At 40.3% G+C, this 24,068-nt stretch overlaps 1 protein-coding gene across 3 annotated transcripts in view; it reads left to right on the plus strand.

Moving 5' to 3' along the window:
* The window catches only part of LOC120536193 (probable cation-transporting ATPase 13A4), a 69,020-nt gene that overhangs the window by 17,716 nt on the left and 27,236 nt on the right, over positions 1 to 24,068 (plus strand). For all 3 annotated transcript variants that reach the window (XM_039764538.1, XM_039764544.1, XM_039764531.1), the window contains exons 2-3: positions 22,158 to 22,331; positions 22,418 to 22,549. In XM_039764538.1, coding sequence (XP_039620472.1) covers positions 22,158 to 22,331; positions 22,418 to 22,549 — 306 coding nt within the window. The remainder of the gene's footprint in view (positions 1 to 22,157; positions 22,332 to 22,417; positions 22,550 to 24,068) is intronic.

The following is a 24,068-nucleotide window of genomic DNA, read 5'->3' on the forward strand; positions in this document are numbered from 1 at the left end:
ATTGCAAAAAAGAAAGGGCTCAGAGCCGATCCCTGATGTAATCCCACCTCCACCTTGAATGCATCTGTCACTCCTACCACAGACCTCACCGCGGTCACACTTCCCTCGTACTTATCCTGTACAACTCTTACATACTTCTCTGCCACTCCCAACTTCCTCATACAATACCACAGCTCCTCGAGTCACCCTGTCATATGCTTTCTCCAGGATCTCAAAGACACAATGCAACTCCTTCTGGCCTTCTCTATACTTCTCCATCAATACCCTCAGAGCAAACATCGTATCTGTGGTGCTCTTTCTTGGCTTGAAACCATACTGTGCTCACTAATCATCACCTCACTTCTTAACCTAGTTTCCACTACTCTTTTCCATAACTTCATGCTGTGGCTCATCAATTTTATCTGCCTGTAGTTACTACAGTCCTGCATGTCCCACTTACCCATAAATATCGGCACCAGTATACTTCGTCTCCACTCCTCCGGCATCCTCTCACTTTCCAAGATTCCATTAAACAATCTGGTTAAAAACTCCACTGCCATCTCTTCTAAACACCTCCATGCTTCCACAGGTATGTCATCTGGACCAACGGCTTTTCCATTCCTCATCCTCTTCATAGCTGTCCTTACTTCCTCCTTGCTAATCCGTTGCACTTCCTGATTCACTATCTCCACATCATCCAACCTTTTCTCTCGTTCTCTTCATTCATAAACCTCTCAAAGTACTCTTTCCATCTGCTTAACATACCCTCCTCGCTTGTGAGTACATTTCCATCTTTATCCTTTATCACCCTAACCTGCTGCACATCTTTCCCAGCTTGGTCCCTACCTCTACCTGTGTGCATCTTCATCCACTCTTGTACGTCACCCTATGTTCTTCCCTCTTCTTAAAATACGTATTCACCACAGCCATGTCCATCCTTTTGGCAAAATCCACTATCCTCTGACCTTCTTCATTCCTCTCCTTGACACCATACCTACCCATCACCTCCTCGTCTCCTCTGTTCCCTTCACCAACATGTCCATTGAAATCTGCTCCAATCACCACTTTCTGTCCCTTGGGCACACTGTTCACCACTTCATCCAACTCACTCCAAAAATCTTCTTTCTCATCCATTGCACACCCAACTTGCAGGACATATGCACTAACAACATTCATCATCACACCTACAATTTCCAGCTTCATAATCATTACTCTGTCTGATACTCTTTTCACCTCCAGAACACTCTTGACATACTGTTCCTTTAGAATAACCCCTACTCCATTCTCCTCCTATTCACACCATGATAGAACAATTTGAATCCACCTCCGATCCACCTGACCTTACTCTCCTTCCATTTAGTCTCTTGCACAATATATCAGCCTTCCTCCTCTCCATCATATCGGCTAACTCTCTCCCCTTACCAGTCATACTGCCAACATTCAAAGTTCCTAGCCGCAGTTCCACTCTCTTTACCTTCCTCCTCTCCTCCTGCCTCCAGACACATCTCCACCCTCTTCTTCGACCAACAGAAGCCCAATTTTCGCCAGCACCCTGTTGACTAACAGTACTGTTGGCGGTCGTTGTTAACCAGGGGCTCGACCGATCTAGTATGGAAATTTGTATCGTTGTCCGCATATTGATTTGGCAAAATTTTACACTGGATGCCCTTCCTGACGTAACCCTCCCCATTTATCTGGGCTGGAACCGGCCCGAAGAAACACACTGGTTTGTGCATCCTGTGGGCTAGGTAATCAACACTGTAACTGTGATCTTGAAAAATAAAAATAATGTGTCTGGATCAGGCTAGACGAATAAACAAGATTGGAAACCTCCTTCAATTCCTTAAATATCCATACCTGGACAAAGTTGATTCACTGTTCTACATCTTGAACAGCATCTGCATTGCACCCTCTGAATAAAGGGAACCCTAACAAAATGCACTTTTTATCATTTTTGACAAGATCCTTCCTATCCCTGCAGCCTTTGCTTACATGGAGTCTTAACTCAGGCCTACTAGAGACTTCCAGTACTGCCTATTCAGACTATGGTGTATCAATCAGATTAAGGGGTTATTTATTATGCTTCTTTAAAGAAAGTCCAAAAGTATCGTTTATTAATGTTAACTTTCCTCATCTTTGCAGAGAACATTGCTGGCTATGACCATACCCACCTTGTTGGGCTTGTTGTTCAACACCCTATAGGGTATAGATGAGGTGGCATCAGTGCAAACATCCAGTTCAAAACTTCCTGAAGAGTGAATCATGTGAAACATGGCACGAAGTACAAAGTTTCTTAAGTCAGTGCACGCTAGTAGTTTATGGCCAGATGGCGTTCAAGGTGCCTCAAAGCACTAATAAAGCACAAAGTATTTTGTAATCAAATTCACTGATGTTTATTGCAGGAAAAATCCTATCTCAGTATTTGTTGGTTGGATAAAGAACAAAAATTCGCAAGAGAAAAGAAAGGTGTCATGAAGACGTGAACAATCCATAGAATATGGAAGCGTATTAGGGCCACAGAGAAGAAAAAAAAAAGTGTATGTTAAGAATAAAGTTGACATCTCGACATTTCCACTTGATTCTCGCCTTTTTTGTCGAGATTAAAGTTGACATTTCCACTTTAAACTTTTATTTTTTCACTCTCTAGTTTAACTTTGCCATGTCTTAAACTTAATTTTAAAATCATTGTTTAATTTACTAGATTTTCTCAAACCCCATCATAACTAATGTAGCACATTAAATACTTTGTATTATATGTTCCCTGACCCAGTTGTAATTCACTACGTGCTTCTTAAACTGACTTCCTCTTGCACTAAGAAAGAGGCGCAAGCAGCAATTGACACACAGAATACATTCACTTTATGATATTTCTGCTATCTGAACATTTGGAATGCTAATATAAATATCATATTCGTGATGAATTGCATTGAAGCATGTATTAAACATGTGGTGGTATGAGGTTGGCACAGTGGCGGGCCTGTAGTGTTGCTCCCCCTCAGTAATGGGTCCAAAGGATACGTTCAGTGTAGAGAACTTTTATGGTAGGTGTTACGAGGCTCTAAAAAGCTGGATGTATGAATGGATATTGGACTGGTTTAACTGAAATATTGTGTAAATGTTGGGTTTGTGAGCTGGTGGTCAGAGACACAAACACAGAATTCAATGGATGTTCTGAGTGGGCTTTCTTTACTGCAGGAGCGCTGTCTACGTCAAATGTACCAAACCCAGTGTGATACCCATTCATATATCCAAACCAAACATACATCTAGGACACCCTTGTTGTGAGGCAGTAGCGCAACCTCCATGTCACCGTACCCCCACATGTTTAATACATTCTTTAATGCGTTTCAACATGAAAATGCTATCAAGTATTTATCTTAGCATTCTACAGTAAATGTCCAGAGAGGAGGAATATCATGAAGTTAGAGGTGATCGCTGCCTGCGCCTTCTCTCAGTGCAGGAGGAAGTCAGTTTAAGAAGCATATACTGATTAACATGGTTCGGGGAACACTTAACACAAAGCATTTAATGTGCTAAATTACTTATGACGGGATTTGAGAAAATCTAGTACATAAATTAAACATTGATTTTAAGTTTATGACGTTCTACTTTAATGATAAAATAAACTACGAGAATAGTCAACATGTTCACTTTAGTCTCGACATAAGTGTCGAGATTAAAGTGGAAATATCTAGAATAAAGTCAGCATGTTGACTTAATTCTTAACATACACTTTTTTTCTTCTTCATGACCTTAATATGCTTCCGTAATTAAAAAAAAAAGTCTTATCCAACAAACAGTACAAATTTGATAGATTATTGAAAACATTCATGCAGAGTAGTTACAGGCAAGAGCTCATAAAATGTACACAGTCCAAAGCTGCCAAAAAAATGGTAGAAAGAAAAAGGCTGAACAATTGTTCCAAGGGCTCTGCAGCAGCCAAAACCTATCTCTCACCTCTGTGCAGAAGCTCTCCCAAACTCCAGGAGACACCCTGATTTGAAAAGATTGAAAAATACCTTTAAGAAAGCTTACTGTGGGGGGTTGGGATGGGGAGGTATGGGGTTAGGGAAAGAAACTTTGCATACAAACAACAGCAACACCTATCCTCCTCACTTACCTTTACAACTAAAGGCACGGAGGCCTTTTAAACATTTCATAACTACTCACCTAAGGCAATGGGCACATACCATTCTGATGGTCCATCCCCTTATCCTCACCTTGTTTCTACATGTAAATTATCTTCCCTACATTTCACACATCCCTGGGATTATTTCTAAACTTTCACACAACAACAAAGCATAAACTCCACAAATGAGTAAGGTAAAACTACTACCATTCCTGCACTGGGACTGCTTTCCCCCTTTCCTGTATTGTTACTTTTGACTGTTGCTAATCCAGTTGCTTTCCGGCTTTTAGGAGCTTAAAGGGAATATGCAGATATGTGCGTGCCAAATGAAAACTGCCCGTCAACTGACTACTAACGCGGCTAGTCCTATAAAGAGGAGGACTCGGCCAAGCCGGTAAGTGAAGGCATTGTATAAAATCAAAAAATTTGATTGCTACTGGAAGGACGCCCAAAACAATAAGCGTATTGGGGGTATTCATTTAACATTCAGCACTGCACCTGTTGACTCTAGACTATGTTATATTTGGCTAAACACTGGTGGCAACTGGTTCTTCCAGCTTACTGTAGCCGGCAAAGGACCTAACAGTTCTACTACCATCACATACGGACAAAAAAAGGAGTTAAACAGAGACAATCCAGCTACGTGGTCATCTCTGTTCAGGTTTGTCATAAGAATTTAAATTGTCACCAGCTGTAATTCCTCATCCAAGTTCAGACTAAATAACACATCTTTCACTTTACAGTGTCATATGAAAGTGTGATACCCTTAGAAGCTGTTTGAAATGCTTCATAAAAAGGTTGTTCGTGCTACTGCCCCACAGTTCTGGATTCCTGGGTTTGAATCTCAGCCTGGACAGTCACTATGAACAGTTTTCTTATTCTTCCAAATATCTGCATGGATTTTTGTGTAAGAATTTCTTCCCACTTCCCAAAGTCATGTATGTTAAGTTAATTGGTATGCATTGGCACTCACTTCTGGGATGAACTTATACCCCATCCAGCATTGATTTTTGCCTTTCTCCCATGCTATCACAAAAACTTCCTCTCCTTGCCTAAGACCTGTCAGTGGTTTATGGAAGTTGAATGATTAATTTTGCAAAAGTCTCCAAAAACAGCAGAACTTTATTACAAGCTCACTGATTTTATTCTCCCTCCTATAGCTGATGAACAGTAACCATTTGTGGCTTGGGTTGCATTACTGATAGATATTTTTAGGCTATCAGAAAAACGACCATTAACACTTACTGTGTGCTCCATTTGTTAACAAGTCCAGCATGCAAGCCACCAAGTTAGGGTATAAACAGAATTAATAACTCAGTATATGCACTCTCTTCTGTATTCCATGTCAGCCAGCTGCTTCACTTCCGGCACCAATATCAAAATAGACTAGTTATGACATTTTTCACCCTGTCGCCTCAGACTTATGGTAAACTACGCAAGTCACATTATTTGAGCATTGTGCCAAACATCAGGAGCTAAAAAGAAGAAGGCTTCAAACTATATATTTCAAACTACATCCACAATTACAAAGGTAACAGCCAGATGTATTAAAAACTTCTGTCTACTATGAACTTACATGGGACAAATGTGATTACATTAGACTTTTTTATAAAGTCTGAGGGACATGTTTTCAGCAAGCACTAGGTTGACAATTGCTGAATCCAGAGCTGAAGTGCAATCGTGATCCTTGAGGATTTTATCATCCTCCTCCTCACCCAGTGTGTCATACTCCGTCAATCACTTTCTCCTCTCCCAAACCCCCGGTCTTGAAAGTGGAACGGAGAAATTGTCCCACTCAAGCAATGCAGGAACCCTTCGCTTCTTCAGTAGTTGTCACCCTGTCTTAGACCCTGGCTCAAGAAAACCCTCTTTTTTTTACATGCCAGGTTTAAACACGGGTAAAGCTATCTCTGTGGATAGAAACGATCTATTTACATCAGGTTTCTGCATTGGAGGGAAATGTATGAAAATTAAATACCTTGTTTTATTTACTAGAAAGGTACATAAAGGAACACAACAATCTTCAACTGTAGAGTAAAACCAGAAAATTCATCGGTTGCCTTCCTAAGCCAGTTCTGCAGACTTTATGCCAAATGTTTGGGGTTCTTTATAAGGAAGTGGTTTATGAGAAATGTCAAACATCTTCAATGCCATTGACATGCTCAGCTCGTCAACATAAATTTAGCGATTTCTGAAATATTGAGACAGATTTTATTTCAGCTAGGGGAAAGAATAATGTGATTGCCTGAAAATTTGGCTCTGGTTATGAATATACATCTGCTGATGCCTCAGTCTGGACATTTCATCAGTGATGTTTTCTGGGATCATCGAATATTTTTAGTCTTTCAACATCATACACGCTCCTCCAGGTGACCCCACCAGGGCTGATCAGAGCCCAGCCTGAGTCCAGACAGCTAACCACACTGACCTCAAGCTCTCTCTGCTGCTTTGATGGTACTGGCTCTCCTCTTCCTCTCTCCTTTGATGCCCAAACTGCTAAAGGCTGTGCCCAAAGAAAGGGTCGCAAATCTCCTGTACCCAACTTCCACTGGGGAACACCTAGCTCCATCCTCGACTGCTGACACATGCTGACCAGTTCCTCATACTTAAAGCATCCTTTTGAAGGCTTTGTCCAAACAATCTTCCCAATAAGCTGTTAGCTCTTGAAGAATGACTTGCTTGGTTTAATTCAGCCATCAGGACTATGTCTGGTTGCAGGGTGGTGGCTGCAATGTGACTGGGGAACTTAGCTGCCTTCTGATGTCTATCAATTACTGCCAGTCACTTGCTGATGCCTGCAGATAATGATCTCTTGGTGGGATTTGGCTGCTCTCTGGCTCTTACAAAGGTGAAGGTCTTCTTGGAGGGTTGGCACCACTTCACCCACTCAAGTCCTGTGCTGATTTGCTTGCAGGGATGGTCTTCAGGACCTCATTGTGCCTCCATCGATCCCTTCCCTCTCCAAGTGTCCTTGTACAGCTGCTGAGGATGTGTGCTAAGATTCCTTGCTTAGAACACAGTGGGCATGCTTGTGATTCTGATATGCCCTATGTGTGCAGATTTAACAGGCTTGGTAGCACATCATATTCTGCTTGGATGAGAAAAAGAATGCAGTGAGGCTCAGCTTTTCAGAATTCAGGACCAAGTCATTTTCCTCTCAACTGTATTTTCCCATCTCATCCAAGCACCCTGCTGCTTCATTTCTACAGCCTTGTAGGATCTCTTCCCCTCAACTGCTACTGTCACCTCCTCCTGCACTAGGTGGTACCCATCCTTCTGTCTGGTGGTATTTGATTGGAGAGTTGGAAAGGATCCTCATTTGGCTCTGCCTTGAGCAACCACTCCGACCAGCCTCCTATGATGCAGCCTTGCCTCTACTTCCTGCCAGTCCTCACTTGGATCCTTGTGTTGGCCACAATCAGATCACTTGAGTCTTTAAACTTTTCTGGCTCTTGATACCTTAAATTCTTTCTCCAAGGATTTGAAGGGCAGTTTTTTTGTTGCTGTAGAATACGATGCTGCTCAGGCTCTTTGGCAGCCTCAGCCATCTCCTGAGGTGGCCCTCTCTCTCCAAGGTCTCAATAGTTGAGAGCAGGACTTCGTAGACAAGGAGGGACCACAGGATTCTGGGTAAAATGCCATGCTGGGAGATCCAGGCTTTGAACTTCCCTGGTAGGCCAGACTTGTCCACAACTTTCAGCCAGCCATCCAATTCAGTACGAGTTCACTGGATAGATGCTGTGTCCCTCAATTAGCTGTCAAAAACTTTGCCCAAGCTCTTAACTGGTTTCTCTGTGATGATTGGGATGGCTTTGTCTGCAATGGTAAACTGGAACTTGTCCTCCACTCTGCCCTTTCTCAGAACTATGGATCTTGATTAGACTGGTTTGAAACACATCCTGGCCCACTCCACCAGCTTTTCCAGCCCCTTCAGAATCCACCAGCAGCCTGGGGCGGATTCCTTGATGATTGTTAGGTCATCCATGAAGGCCCTAATGGGTGGTTAACTTTAAGTGAGTTTCATTCTGGGCCCTCTGCACTCTAGTTCAGTGGACTTGGTGATCATATTCATGGCTAAGGAAAATCGCCTTACGGAAAATTTATACCCTGTAATAATGCCAATCTCTACTTTGTGCCAGCTTGATGTTATTGCTCCTTAAGAGACTCTCATCAAGAAATTGTTGTAATAATCAGCAATGAATTCTCGAATCCTACTGGGGACAGTTTTTTCAAAATAAGCGGCACAAGCTTGTGTGGAATGGTGCCATAAGCATTCAAAAAGTCAAGCCTTAACACAGTCAGGTTACGTCTGATCTTTCTGGCTTCTCTGATAAGTTGTGTCATCACTCCTGTGTGTTCCAGAATGCCAGGCATCCCTAAAATGTCACCATTCAGGACTGGTGTATTGATGTAGGTCTTCTTTGTCAGGTGGGTGCATAATCTCTTGGAAACAGTGCTGAAGAAGATCTTTGCTTCGATACACAGAAGGGTGATGATCCAGAACTAATTTATGTGGATGGAATTTGCCTCCTTTGGCATCCACACCCCTTCAGCTACTTTCCATTGATTTGGGATCTTTCCTGTTCTTCAGAGTTTTCCACAAATGTAACAGGAGTTTGGGGCAATTCTTGTACACTTTACATAAAGTACCGTTTGGTCCTGGACCAGAGTTTTTCCTTGCTTTGTTGACAACTTCTCTCACTTCATTCAGCTGCAGCCCTGACAAGTCAAATTGCACTTCCAGTTCAGACGGGTCTATTAAGATGTTGCACTCTCCCAACTCCTGCTCTTTTTCTAGGTTGCTGTATGTCTGTCTTAGATGTTCATCTATTTCTTCCTGTGAACAGACCAGCTTCCTACTGCACTTTTCAGCTCCTTGGTGAACTTGAAATGGTTGGTATCTTCATCTCCTGCTTGATGTTGTGGATGCTCACTGCTCTGATTTTTTTTTATGTAGGATGTTCAGAAGCTTTTCTTCACCTCCTTCTCTCCAAACCGCTCCATGACTATGGTGACAGTAATGGTGGTCATGGATTGTAGCTTCCCATCGGCCTTTCCCTTCACCGTTGCCGCTAGAATTTTGTTGACATTTGTTCACAAACTGTTCCCACAGTGTCATCATTCTTGCTGCAGGTCATTTGATCTGCCTCCTGTTAGACTTGATGCTAGAGGGGTTGGTTTGCAGCACTTGGAGGTTCAGGGCACCATGGGGTGACTCCATGCCTGGCTCCTCCTGCATCTCACTAGGCTGGACACCTGTGCATTGTGTTGCTCCTGCTCCCACCAGACATTTCATCTTCACTTGGTGGATTTTTAAGCCATGATTGTTCTTGCTGATAACACAGGTTGCAAGCTGTGAATATACATCTGCTGATGCCTTAGTCTGGACATTTCATCAGTGATGAAATGTATTTTTGTGGACGCTTCTACCCGTGGCTGCTGAAAGCATAGGCTAAGTAAATGCATGTGCAGACTACACAAATCCTCAACAGTGTAATAAGTCTTTATTTAGGCACACTTAAAATGCCCCAAAAGGGTAAAACTGCCTCTGCAGGTATTTATTGCTAGATATTTCAGCACTCATCGTTTAACTCAGGGGTGCCCACACTTTTTGGGCTTGCAAGCTACTTTTAAAATGACCAAGTTGAAAATGATCTACTTACATTAAAAATGCTATATATATATATACTCAGCAAAAAAAGAAACATCCTCTGACTTTCAACTGTTTTTACTTTCAGTAAACTTAATGTGTAAATATTTGTATGAACAGTAAAAGAGTCAACACCATAAGACATAAACTAAAAATGTTTCACAATGTGTCCCTGAATGAAGGGAGGCTCAAAATCAAAAGTACCAGTCAGTATCTGGTGTGGCCACCAGCTGCTTGAAGTACTGCAGTGCATCTCCTCCTCATGGACTGGACCAGATTTGTCAGTTCTTGCTGTGAGATGTTACCCCACTCTTACACCAAGGCACCTACAAGTTTCTGGACATTTCTGGGGGGAATGGCCCTATCCATCGATCCCACTCCAGGGTACAGGCTTCGGTGTAACGCTCATTCCTTCGACGATAAACACAAATCCGTCCATCACCCCTAGTGAGACAAAACCGTGACTCATCAGTGAAGAGCACTTTTTGCCACTCCTGTCTGGTCCAGCGAAGGTGGGTTTGTGCCCATAGGCGGCGTTGTTGCTGGTGATGTCTGGTAAGGACCTGCCTTACAACAGGCCTACAAGCCCTCAGTCCAGCCTCTCTCAGCCTATTGCGGACAGTCTGAGCACTGATGGAGGGATTGTGTGTTCCTGGTGTGACTCGGGCAGTTGTTGTGGCCATCCTGTACCTGTCACGCAGGTGTGATATTCGCATGTACCGATCCTGTGCAGGTGTTGTTACACGTGGTCTTCCACTGCGAGGATGATCAGCTGTCCTTCCTGTCTCCCTGTAGCGCTGTCTTAGGCGTCTCAAAGTGCGGACATGGCAATTTATTGCCCAAGCCACATCAGCATGCCTAATGCACGTTCACGCAGATGAGCAGGGACCCTGGGCATCTTTCTTTGGGTGTTTTTCACAGTCGGTAGACAAGTCTCTTTAGTGTCCTGCGTTTTTAGAACTGTGACCTTAAATGCCTGCTTTCTGTTAGCTGTTAAGGTCTTAACGACCATTCCGCAGGTGCATGTTAATTAATTGATTATGGTTAATTGAACATGCATGGAAAACATTGTTTAAACCCTTTACAATGAAGATCTGTTAAGTTATTTGGATTTTTAAAACATTATTGTTGAAATACACAGTCCTGAAAAAGGGACGTTTCTTTTTTTGCTGAGTACAGTATATATCATTCGAAGTCTGAATCACAATCTGATTGTATGGGCGGTTACCTACCAGGTGACGCGTGTGGTTGGTCTGCAAGTCGGCAGACAGGCGCCACGGGTGCCCCCTCAGTTGCGAGAAGCAGATCATAGAAAGTTGCATAGTTAACTGTCAAATAAGGCAAAGAGTATGCGACACGTGTTTCGCCCTATTTTGGGCTCATCAGGCGTACACACTCCACTGCACCCCTCATTGGGGCTCGAACCTCGGACGTCAGACAAACGCACTTCGAATGTGACATTGTGAGAAAAAAAATCCTCTTCCAATTCCACATCCAGCCCATACCCTCCCTAAAGAATTTTTTTTAACTCCTTCTTTAGTCAAAATAAATTGGAAGGCTAACTAGATCATATCCGGAGTTTTGCAGTAGCTCGTGTGTTTGATTGTGCGTGCGGGATGATCAGTGTGTGAGAAGAAAAGAGATCTCAGTCTGGCCGCCCTGTATGTCAATCAAGTGGCAAATGCCATAGCGAGGATATATGATAGACTAACGTTTAAAAAGGTTTCTTTTGGATGCAACGCGATCTACCTCCACTACCTTTGCGATCTACCGGTCGATGGCGATTTACGCATTGGGCACTCCTGGTTTAACTAAGACCACATCACTCAACTAGTCTGTGCAATTTACAAGTCATAATATTAACACCCATATAAAATGAATAAGACATTTAACAACCCATGCAGAAAGAGGGTGGGGGACAAAAATTGCACTAATTTCCCCAGCTGAACAGAAAATAAAATCCCAAGTTAATTTTAAAACAACCCAAATAAAAGAAAGCTATGAAATGAACTTGGTTCTTTGTACTTCAAAAGGGAAGCCAAAGAGGGCACTTTTCTTAACCACCTGTTCAGGAGTCATACAAGCCATCAAAAAAGAGTCAGTTTTCCCAGCCCCCGCATGCCATTGTGTCTAGCTGCTGCCTACAGGCTCAATCTAGTGGCTATTAAGGCACTAATAAAACCGCTAGCCCCAATTTAGTCCTCACCATATACAGTCCAAACCAAAGGCTCTTCAGGCATGATTGAAACCGTAAGCCCAAAAGCAGTCCTTATTACATGCACTCTGAACTAGCAGCTCTTCGGGTATGGTTCAAACTGTAATCCCTGACTCAGTTTTTGCCACATAAAATCTGCCCCACCAGTCCACTACCCTTTAGAAGCACTCCACGTACAGAGTCGTTCTCCACTATTTTTCCTCGGATCCAACTTTTTCCATCTCAATTCTGGAACTCCTCCTGTATCTAATTCAGCACCTGCATTAATCAGTCCCAGGCACACATTTGGGGAGACTCCCCTCTCTTTTGCAGACAATTGCAGTAAACACTGTGCTCTAACTGCTTCTGCAGTTGCCTCTACTGCCTGCTAATTGCTGTTTGATAAACACTGCTCATTACATTAGTAAGCCAAATATGATTACATAATCATATTATTCATGGACAGAGCTACCTCTGTTAAGCAGGTTTCTCAGAGGCCAATCATCTAATTAATCTAATTGGAATAAGGGCTTACATGGCTTTTTAAAAATCAAGTTTCTTTGAATTATCTGGTTATCAAAGTGCACGTAAATGCTCTAAATCAGTTTGTCAATTAAAATGTAGGTTTGGATTGTATTAGAAGATGACAAGAAGTTTATAAACAGCACTCTTGCGTGGTTTTTTGACAGTTCCAAATGCTCACACAGTAAATTCAGTGTTGCTGTGGCATCCTCCATCATTTCTTTGCATTGTATGCACAATGTTAAGGATCCAGATACACCTCAGTTTTGTTAAGTAGTTACTTCTTATTTAACTTTTTAAAGGGTTTCATGACGTGAGAGTTTAATGACACTAATCTGAAGTCATTTAATGCTTTGGGGTGTAGTTTTGCTAATGAAATAACATTTGTCATTTTCCATAAGTTGGGTACATCCTGTAAATCCAAACGCATCTCAGATTTGGAAAATTGGAGACAGCAGCTCTTTACAGAAGTGACGCAGATGTCCACTTATTCAGCTAGGACCTGAAATTTTTTGATTTTATTTTGTTTAAGGACCTTTCTGACAACATTCAGGTCAGACCTCCAACTTTTCTTTTGCTGATGAATTTCCAAAAACAAAACCTGTGTCGCCGACCATGAATAGAACTTGTCACTACCTGATCTGCGTGCCTACTCGATATGCGCACACATATGTTTGGAAGGCATACATGCTGCAAATTGTTCATGCATGTGTAAAACAGATCGGGCAGTTTATGGCATGTCATGTACGAGCCGATTTGACACATCCCACATGCGCTTAATTAAAAAAACAAAACAAAAAAAAAAAAAAACAACAAACTAAACAGTACTCTTGTTTACACAGCCTATACACAACTGGCAGTATTTTGTTCCAGAACCACATTAGTTGACAATAACAAGAACATTATTAAAATTTTTGTTGTTCTGCAGATATTCATTGTACGTTTTGTCTTCAGGGTTGGTTTAAGAATGTTATACTTCTCCCTTTAAACGTTAATCGTTTATCACTGAAATAGCTTTGTTTTGTTTATATAGCTCTTCTTTTTTTCAATTTCCATTATCCAAAGAAGAATTTTACCATTACATATTATATTATAGTCTACATATACGAAAAGTAAAAAAATAAATAAATGAGGGGTATATGGGTATATTACAAAGAAAGTGTATTGAAGTATTCAAATATATATTTATTTATATATTTATATTTATGATAGATATTATTAATGAATTCACATTTGTCTTAAGGCATCATGTTTACAAAAATTTATGGAGTCTACTAGTATTACAGAAATAAAAGGTCTATTTCAAGAAGAAGAAAGAGAGAAAAGTCAAGCAAAATGACACCTTTTATTGGCTAACTAAAAAGATTACAATATGCTAGCTTTCGAGGCAACTCAGGCCCCTTCTTCAGGCAAGATGTAATTAAGAAGAAGAAAAAAAATCTTCCATTTCTGTGTGCCTATTTCTTGTCTTGTGCTTGAATTTGAAATAGTTTTTATTTACAGTTGGACACAGTTATGATCTAATGAATCCCGTGGCGGACCTGCTGTCAATTCATAAGCGTCTTTGATGTTCCATAGCACTGATCAAGTACCGTTGTGACATGTTAGGCAAGTGACATACTAGTAAAAATGGTTAAAGTCACTCAAAATAAAATTCTGAGAGTTGGCAGACAGCGATTTAACCTGTGTATCACTCTTGAGATGGTGTCAAATGCTTCACTCTCCACCACGTGTGACATGCATGATCCTGATGAAACTTTCTGGAAACTCTCTGGGCATATAGACAGGTTACAGCCAGAGGATCCACATCTTTTGCGCACACCTTTTCTCGAACCATCACGGTTTTATACCATTGTTTATTAATTAAAGGTAGAAACCTTCACCATGTTTCTCGCTGGTGGTGGCTTAGTCTCTGTCCAAACAAATTTGTACACCAAATCCATGAATCACCAAGTGGTCATCCAAATTATTTCCATTCAGTTTGGTTTCTCTAATAGCTATAACACAAGTGTCTCTGTGATTGGTTTGAAAGTGTGTACATGCTTAATGTTCATCCAATGTATTTTGCAGAGACTGAACATTACTTATTATTGGTAATTAGTGTTTTTAATCTTTCTCAAATACCTTCTCTTTTCCCCTTCTTCATTTTTTCTTGGTTGCGCAACTATTATCATAAGTTACTGTGTTACTAATAGTGCTAAGATTTGCTGAGAAATATTGTGGTAGATACTGTACACGTGTTCAGGTGAGATCTACTGGAACAGGTACTCTCTGTGATAGGTAATCTGTGCAGGCTGATTAGGATGGGAAGCATGGAGTCCCCAGGTCAGATGAAAGTAAATAAAGATGATAACAATAAGAATAAACATTCTGTATTTTTAAAATTTGTTTCAACACGATTAACTATCAGAAAAGAATAGGACATACTCTTGAAGAATATTCCACAAAATACCATAGGGTTCAGGATTATAAGTGCGTGCAGCCAGAACTGACAAATTTATGTGACTCCTTCAAGTATCTGTGCAAAGATACAATCCACACTGTTCCCCTTTGAGTCTGTTCATAATAAATAATAATAATTAATTACATTTATGTAGCGCTATTCTCACTACTTAGAGCATTTAGATAAAGAGTAACCAATTCAACCACAACAAATGCATAGCACCCATCTGGATGATGCGACAGCAGCCATTATTGCGCCAGTACCCAGATTAGCTATTATGTGGTGAAGGGATGAGAGAGATAGCCAATTAGAAACAGAGGGTGATTGGGGGCCGGAATGGATGAGGCCATGATGAGCAATGTAGCTTAGACATTGGGATATACACCCTGCTCTTTATGAAGGATGCCCAGGGATCTTCACGACCAAAGAGAGTGAGGACCTCAGTTTTATGTCTCATCCAAATGATGGCACCATTTCTACAGCATAGTGTCACCATCACTGCACTGGAGAACTGGGTTCTCCATTCAGACCACAGGGTAAGCGTCCCTTGTTGGTCTCCCAAACACCTCTTCCATCAGCAACCCAAGCTTTTCCTAGATGGTCTTCTATCCAGATAGTGGCTAGGCCTAAACATGAACCTTCATTTATTTCAATCTGTAACAGGCTCCATATAAAAATTAATCATGAACAGATGGCAACAGATTTGTGAAATACCAGTGGGTCATGAGTTTAAAAGGACTCTTGCTGCATAAAATAACACTCAATAAACTCAAGTTCAAGTTTTCTTAATCTGTTAGTATCTTACTAGGCATCTTACCATATGTTAAAAATTTCTCTTTCTTTTCTACATATTAAGAAGTTTTTTAAAGCACATAGAACCAATTTCATATACAAAGAACCATTCCTAGAATGGAATGGTGCTTTTTCAAGCAGTGGCTCTGTGAGGAACCACACAACCCAGTAAAGAACCATAAAATGTCATTAAAGTACCGGTATTTTTAAGAGTGGAGGGTGACACTAAGTCACAGGTCTACGAACCTGATGATCTGGGTTGGTGTTACAACAGTGTTAAATGCTGAGCTGTAGACAGTTAACACTACTCTGGCATATCAGGTTTTATTATTTGGGTGTGCCTGGTGTTCCATATTTTTTAAATATGGTATCATTTGGAAACCAGTAGCATTGATATGCAAACTGTAGGTGGCTCTAATGCATCATTTAATGTGACCCAGCACCGGTCTGTCAACACATTTCATCTAAATGGGAGTGAATGTCACCAGTCTGTATTCAAAGAGATTGTGCACATTTTCTCTTTTGAATTGGGGATAATTATTGTCATTTTTTTAAGCAGACCATGATCATAGGTTTTCTCAGTGATATTAAAGATGTAATTGAAAACACCAGCCAATCGGTTACATCTGGTTTTTACATTGTGTCCTGAATTTAAAGTCCCATCCAAATTGAATAATTGATATACACTGAATTATTCAAAAATCTGCCTTATGTCATCCACAGAAACAAAGAAAAATAATTCTAATGGCTCTGCGTGCACTCATGTGGCAAAGATGGTGTTACTGTGATCAAAGGGGACACAGACAGTATTAAAAGAGAAAATGTGAATTAGGTTTTAGCTCATAATCTGTTACATCTCTACTCTTGCTAAAAATTATTTAGATCACAAGTACTTGTGTATTCAGTCCCCAACTTATTTCAGTATTGATTTTTAGTCACTCTAATAACCTCTCTGAGATTATACTTGTTTACTTGTTACTTCTTGTACATCTCCATATCACATAAAATAGTTTCAGGATTACTGAGTTGTGGTTGAACTTTCCAAGGTGAAGTTTTTGGTAGTGGACAGTGAGCATCTTTTATTAGATTATAATGGCGATTCAAAGTATTAGGTAACTTTCTGATGCTATTTAAGGCAAATATTTTTAAATCTACTTTGTTGAATTCCCTATCAACAGCAAAACATTCACACAGGATGTAAAAGTTTGTATTTTGTTACAATCTATACTAATAAAAGGCAAAGCCCTTTACTTCGGAAACAAAGCACGATGTAAACCTACACTTTAAATTAAGTTCATAGACAGGCTGCCGCTGGCGTTTGTAATTTAGTGCCTGCCCATATAAGGCCATCCGTCAGCGGCAATCCAATAGCAAACTGCCACGGGTAAATATTCACGGGTGAAGGACTGTGCTTATGGAGAGGAAGATGAGATGGTCAGGGTGGTGTTTGACACAAACTCAGCGAAACTGCCAGAGAAAGTTTTAAGTGCCAGGACTAAGGTAACATTAAATAAAGCTATGGACATAGCACGAGATGGCACCAGCACAGCTGGGAACCTTCGATGCAAGTACACCGAGTGGCTCACGTGAACTGATGCAGTGCACAGATAAAAAGCAACAGTTCCAAAGAGCGCTGAACAAAAACCGAATTACACAATTGAAAAGGCAGCAAAAAATATGAAGCGTCTGATAAGCATATTCATAAATGCAGCTACTGTGGAAACAAAGCACACGGTGGAAAAAGTCAATGTCCCGCTAAAGGAAGACAGCGTAAAAAAAAAAAACCCGTGCATGCAGTTTGTCACATCACAGATAAAAAGGAAGACGAGCTGTTTATTGATGCAGTAAGGAACTAATCGATGAATGAAACCTCTTATCTTTACAACGATTGACAAACACGGAATGTAACTTGAACACATCGTACAAATACGAGCCTGATTGAAAGAAATAATGATAATCAAATCCTTGATGACAGCAACATTCAATAACACTCACAAAACAATTACTGTATATTGACAATCATGTTACGTTATTTTTAAAATGTTCCCTTTTCTTTTTCATAACTTCTACTTCTCCACTGCGATACACGGGTATATATATAAATGTATATCTATAGCCCGATCTACAATACATACTTTAGCATAGACAAGCGGTGGCGCAATTGTAGAGTCTTCGCCTCTAACGCCGACATTCGAGGTTGATTCCCGAGAGGGATGTACTGACTATGTACGCGCTACCCGATTCATTTTACCTTCCCATCTCCTTGGTTTGGGACGTATGAAAAAATATTAGGTTAACGCAGAATCATGTTACGTTATTTTTAAAATTTTCCCTTTCTTAGCACAAGCACAGTTGAGAAGCTTCGATGCATGTACTCCATAACGCGTTAAAAAATAACGCATTTAATCACACTTTCAATTCCAAGCAAACGGGAACTTTTGTCAATGCATGATTTCCTGGTACATCCATTACACTGATGCACACATCACAGCTACAAAAATGTTAGAGTCGGAATAAAGCGCGTTCCTACGACTGATCATTTCGACTACCCGAGCGAAGCCTTGATAAAAGCATGGTTTTGTGCACACTGAAAAGCAAGCAAAATTAGATGCATTACAGAAAGCGGACTTTGTGGCTCTTACTGGGGATCATTGGACTTCCGTGACCGTTAGTAATTCTAAATACATCTAATTACAAAATGTTCAATGATCACACTGTTTTAGCCTAATGTACAAAATAATTTTGGCTAATGTTACTCAGAGTTTAAAGAGTAAGCTGGTCAAATTACCTTTTATGTTTCTGACTTATTTTTTTAAGAAGAAAACTGCACTTTATGGTGAAATTTTGGTTATTATTATTTAAAGACAATACTATTCTGAAAATGTACTTAAAGTACTTAAACTACCACTTTATTTTTAAGTCTGCCCAATTTTAACCAGGGATGATATTTTTGTTTCTGTTTTGAATTCAAATGCAGTTTAAAAGCTTTTTTCAGAAATTAAAACAGCTTCAGTTTACAATATTCATGTCCATGTCTATTATTTGATTCTGTCGCCCACTAAAACCGCTTTTAAATAAAAAAAAAACATTTGCGATTTGGGGCAAATTTACGTGTGCGATTACATACGATTAATCAAGATTAATTCTTACACAGCCTCTAATTAATTGGATTAATTTTTTTAATCGAGTCCCACCCCTAATATATATATGTAGATATATATATGTAGATTTGTATATATATGTGTATATACAGTATATATGTAGATATGTATATGTTGTATATACAGTATGTATATATGTGTGTGTGTATATATACAGTATGTGTATATATATGTATATGTATATATATGTATGTGTGTATATGTATATATATAACTGTATATATATATGTGTATAGATGTGTATATATATATATATATATATACCAGCAACACTCATGACAATTACAAAACAATTACATTGTCAATCATGTTACGTTATTATTAAAATGTTTCCTTTTCTTTTTACTTCTCTAATCGCAGCTATTTTGCTATATATATATATATATATATATATATATATATATAAATAGATAGATATGACAACAACACTCATATCAATGACAAAACAATTACATTAACAATCATCTTACGTTATTTTTAAAATGTTTGCTTTTCTTTTTCATAACTTCTTTAACACACTACTTCTCCGCTGCGAAGCGCGGGTATTCTGCTAGTGCTATATAGTTGCTCAGTGCATTGCTGGTGTTGGCTTACAGTGGGATTTAGACAGCAAGCAAAAAGACCTCTGAAGGTCTTTGCAAGGAGGTAAAATGCACTTGAGCATTATATTCACCAAGTTAGGTGAGCCGTTATTTGAGACAATTTTAATATTAATGCACCATACATTGTTTACCATAAAACACGCATCACCGCTGTGTTACCATGCTGCCCTCAGGATAAAGTGGATTCAGAAAATGGATGGATGGATGGGGTGCTTACAAAATTAGTTGTATTAGTGTAAGACTCCTTCTGAATTTAGACCAGCCATGAATAGTTTTGGAAAAACATCTCTTAACTTTGTACAGTGGAATGGCGCACTTCCTGCCAGTTCTTCGTAACACATTCATGTTGTTTGCGGAGTGTTCCACTGTTATCAGTGGAACTGTTGTCTTTAAATCTGTTGTGTGATGGATGGCCGGCAGCATGGGACATGGAGTCCGGTTCTTCAGCCCTGTTTGGTGCCGTGGGTGCCGCCAGGAGGAGCTCACCAAGAACCAGGGGGATATTACGATGACGTTAACCCGGAAGTACTTAGGAGTCAGGAGGACGGAAACCCGCAGTACTTCTGGGGAATCTGAAGAAGGTGTTTGACCTTTAAAAAGGGACTTTAAAAAGGACTATGGGAAACCCAGCAGATCGAGCCAGAGTTGGGTGGTAGTGGACGGAGCTGCTGGGAGTGGAGGATTGTGTTTATTATTATTATTATTGATTATTGTATTGATTTATTACTGGGGAATTGTGGAGAGTGCTGTGTTTTGGGCACTTTATTGAAGAAAATATTAAAAGAATCTTCTTGTGCTTTTACAAGTGTGTCTGGGAGATCTGTCTGGTGGGTCCAACGAGGCAACATCGACCCCTAGCATCCACAGCTGTATTCAGATCTGAGTGTCTTAAGGGTATTCAATTTTGTTTCTTTTCCAACCAGTTTACCCCGTTCAGTAGAGCAGAATTGGAGGGAAACTATGCATTTTTCCACAGTATTAGTTGCAAGGTAGAACTTGGACAGGATGGCATTCCATCCTGGGGCACGAGCAGTTACATATTTATACTTGCTCCTCTGGGGTCAATTTAGAGTTTTTAATGTACCCTAGCTCTTACATTATATCTTTGTCTGAGTACTGCAGTTTATCTCCCAAATCCCAAATATGGATATGAAATTCTTTTAATTTTCCCAGACCTTCCCATATCAGAAGGTGCTCCTAAAATTGATGATGTTTTGCTGTAGGGATATTGCTAGTTGAGCGATGTTTCGTTTACCACATGCACATCATACTGTATTCCACTGAATGAAAAAAATCCAATTTGGTGTTATCAGACTTCCTCTGCAAGTGTGCTCTGTCCTCTCAGATCTTTGGGAGATCTGTAAGGCACCATCACAAGCCATTTACTCAGTAGTGGCTTCATTCCTACCACATTTGCACATTGGCTGTGTTTTGTGGGAAACTTTAATGTGTTAAGTAGTCCACAATGTTCCTAAGTCTCATTCTGAGATCTCTGACATTCTTTACTTCAAAAGAACCCCTAATGATTTCTCTTAGGCAGCATCTGACTGTGGAGAGACAACCTGAACAATGGCTATCTTGATAATACCTAAAAGATTTCTCAGGACAGAAACTTATCCTTCCATTGCTTCTCTGTCTGTTTCATTACTTGTTCCTGGGAGTTCTTTCAGTGTTCTTTGTTTTTAAAATGTGACCTTGTATCATCTTGAAGGTATAATCTGATTGGACTATATTAACTAATCCTGTGTTTCATTAAGGTTATTAGAGGCACATTGACTTAATATCTGTTAAACTATGCACTTGACACTTATTCTGTTCTTGCACATTAAATGTGTTGAGTATGTTGTATAGATCAATAAAATGAAGTTTTCATGTACTACTAGCCGTCTAAGTTGGGTTGAAATGTAAGTAATCAATGTAGACCTCAGAGTCAATGTTTGCTGTGCACCATGCATTTGGTATGGGATTTGTAAAAGCAATGTTAATGTTTGTGAGAATTTAGAATGCCAAATGCCATGCATTTTATTGCTACAATTGCCTGTGAAGTGCCACTTTTTGGAATGACAGGAACATAGCAACCAGACAGACACATAGGCAGTCACACAAAAACATTTCCTTGTATTAAGGTGGATGGTGTTTACCATAACAGTGAAGTTTTTCCTCCATGTAATATCTACTAGACTTAAGGGCATTTGTCCAAGAATACCTGTTCACTATAAGCATCTTCAAGAACAGCAGAGCAGCATAAACATTCAGAAAAGCTAGCCTATTTTTTATTTTGAGGACTCTTATGTGAGTATTGATTTCTTTTTATTACAGATCTCCACACTGAGCTAAGGACAGTGTGACACTCACATTAGTTAAACACGCATATAATGGGAATCAAGTTTTTGGAACATCACCAAGTTGCAGTCACTTTCAGTCTAGTATTATTCCTCTGTGGCATGCAGCCTGTATTGTCAGGAATGGACTAACAAAGATGATAGTCTGGGGAGATATGCCTTGTGGGTATGGCACAGTCCAGGGAAACATAGGAGGGTCACTTTAGCACATGGGATGTAGCTGAAATGGAATGATATCAGTCAATTTATGTATCATCTATAAGATCAATTTTTAGGCAGTCAAAATGGATTTGATTCTAGGGGGTTCATTGTCTCAGATTTTTCTCTTAATCTCTAACCTCAGCAAATGTTTGCATACAAAAGCCAGCAATGTCGGCAGGCCCTGTGCATTGTAGGAGGTATCTTCACCTGCGGTTTCCTCTACCTTCTCTTTTACTGGAAGCCAGAATGGAATGTGTGGGCCAACTGCACCCCCTGCAGCTTGGAGGAGGCTGACGTTGTGCTGCTTAGAACCACGGTAAGCTAGTAATGACTACATGGATATAAAGATCCAGCAGCCTGCTGCCTTAACTTTAATCTCGCCAACTTTGCCCTTCTTTCCAGGACGACTTTAAGAGTTACTCCCGCAAAGTGGTTCGGTGGGTATACCTCAGTCCTGGAAGTGACAGGGAGAGGCCTTTATTTCAGGATCAGGGTTCTGTTCTCTATAAAGTCACCGTGCATCCAGACCTGAAGGTAAGTGATTGTCAGTCGTTAGGTAGCAAGAGTGCACACGTTTTGGCGTCTACAAATACATGTGTGCTGGTGCATGTTTATGGACTTGCATGTGTATATGAATGAGTGTGTTAACTTGTGTTACCATCACGGAATGCCCACTGGAAAAGGCATGGTGGAGTAGGATGGTGCACAAGAGGAGAGAATTCAAATTGGGGACTAGAAAATTGATCCAAAAGCCAGTTTTGGTGAAGAGGGGCCACTGGAGCTCTATTTGATGCCCATGGAGGGGATTCTTTATGTTCTCCAGATTAGGAAAGGTGCCATCTGAGTACTCTCCCAGTCCCAGCTCTGTACTAAGTTTGGAAAGATGATATCCCATGGTGTAAGTCCACCCAAACCTTCAGTTTGCTTTGTTCATAAAAAACACTCCATATATTTTGGACTCATTAGGCCAGGTTATGGTGTTAGTAGCTTGCTTTTGTGCTGCATGCAGTACATACCACAGTGGAGTTTAGGGGCACAGTAGACTTTTTTGTACATAATGTCCTGCAAATACAATAGACTGGGATAACACTACAAGAAAGAGAGAGAGTGTTGAGCTACAAGGAGATATGCTTTATTCTGACAATGCTAGAGGGTGGGTGACCCAGCAGATTCCAGAGATGACTGACCATCAACTTTAAAGGAGAAACAATCCTGGAAGGCTAGGCAATGTGCAACTAGGACTTTGGCCAAAGAGGTGTCAGAACTGGGTCTCTAGCTGAGGAGGACTCACAGGACACTTTTCTGCCTCTTAAACATTGGTGCACACAGTTGTCCTTTTCCAGAAATGAGTGCTAAAAAGCTACCTTGGGAATATGACTCCTTTTAAAGTCACTTCACTTGGAGTGGGCATGAGGTTTCACTAAGAAACACTTCCCATTGACACTGGAAGTGACCCTGGCAGGGGAATTCAAACTGTCTCCTGTCAGAATCAGACCTGCATCTGGAGATAGGAGGCAAGTTTGTGTCTAGGATACACTGACAGGTGGAAGACGCTGAATGACATATGGAGGGTGCTTTATTGCTCTTCCACTTAATACAGAGGGGCAGCTTCATGCTCTGGAAAGCTCAGAATGGCAGGTATTTGTATCAGCTTTGTATACCTTTCTCCTTTGTGTTTGTGGTGAAAAATCAAACATATTAAAATGAGAAACTTGTCCTCTAACAAGACAAGTCTGATAACCTTTAGTGAGTAATCAGGCAGGAGAAAAGCTTGTCCATCTGCGTTATTTATTTTCACCTGCAGCACCAAGCTGATTGAGGAGCATCGCTTACAATAGTCTGTTACAGCATTAATGCAATGCATACATGTACCCTGGTTGGTTCAGTGATTTACACCCAGATGATTTATATAAAATAAAATCAAATTTTATTGTTGTTCTTATTATTCTTATACCATATGGGTAGAGCTAACCCCCCTGAAATTTCTGTGTATATAGCAACTGTCAAATCCTTTTTTAATACAGGTCATCTGATCTCTTAGTCATCTTACAGT

The sequence above is a fragment of the Polypterus senegalus genome, chromosome 1 (genome assembly GCF_016835505.1).
Source record: "Polypterus senegalus isolate Bchr_013 chromosome 1, ASM1683550v1, whole genome shotgun sequence".
Taxonomy (NCBI): Eukaryota; Metazoa; Chordata; class Cladistia; order Polypteriformes; family Polypteridae; genus Polypterus; species Polypterus senegalus.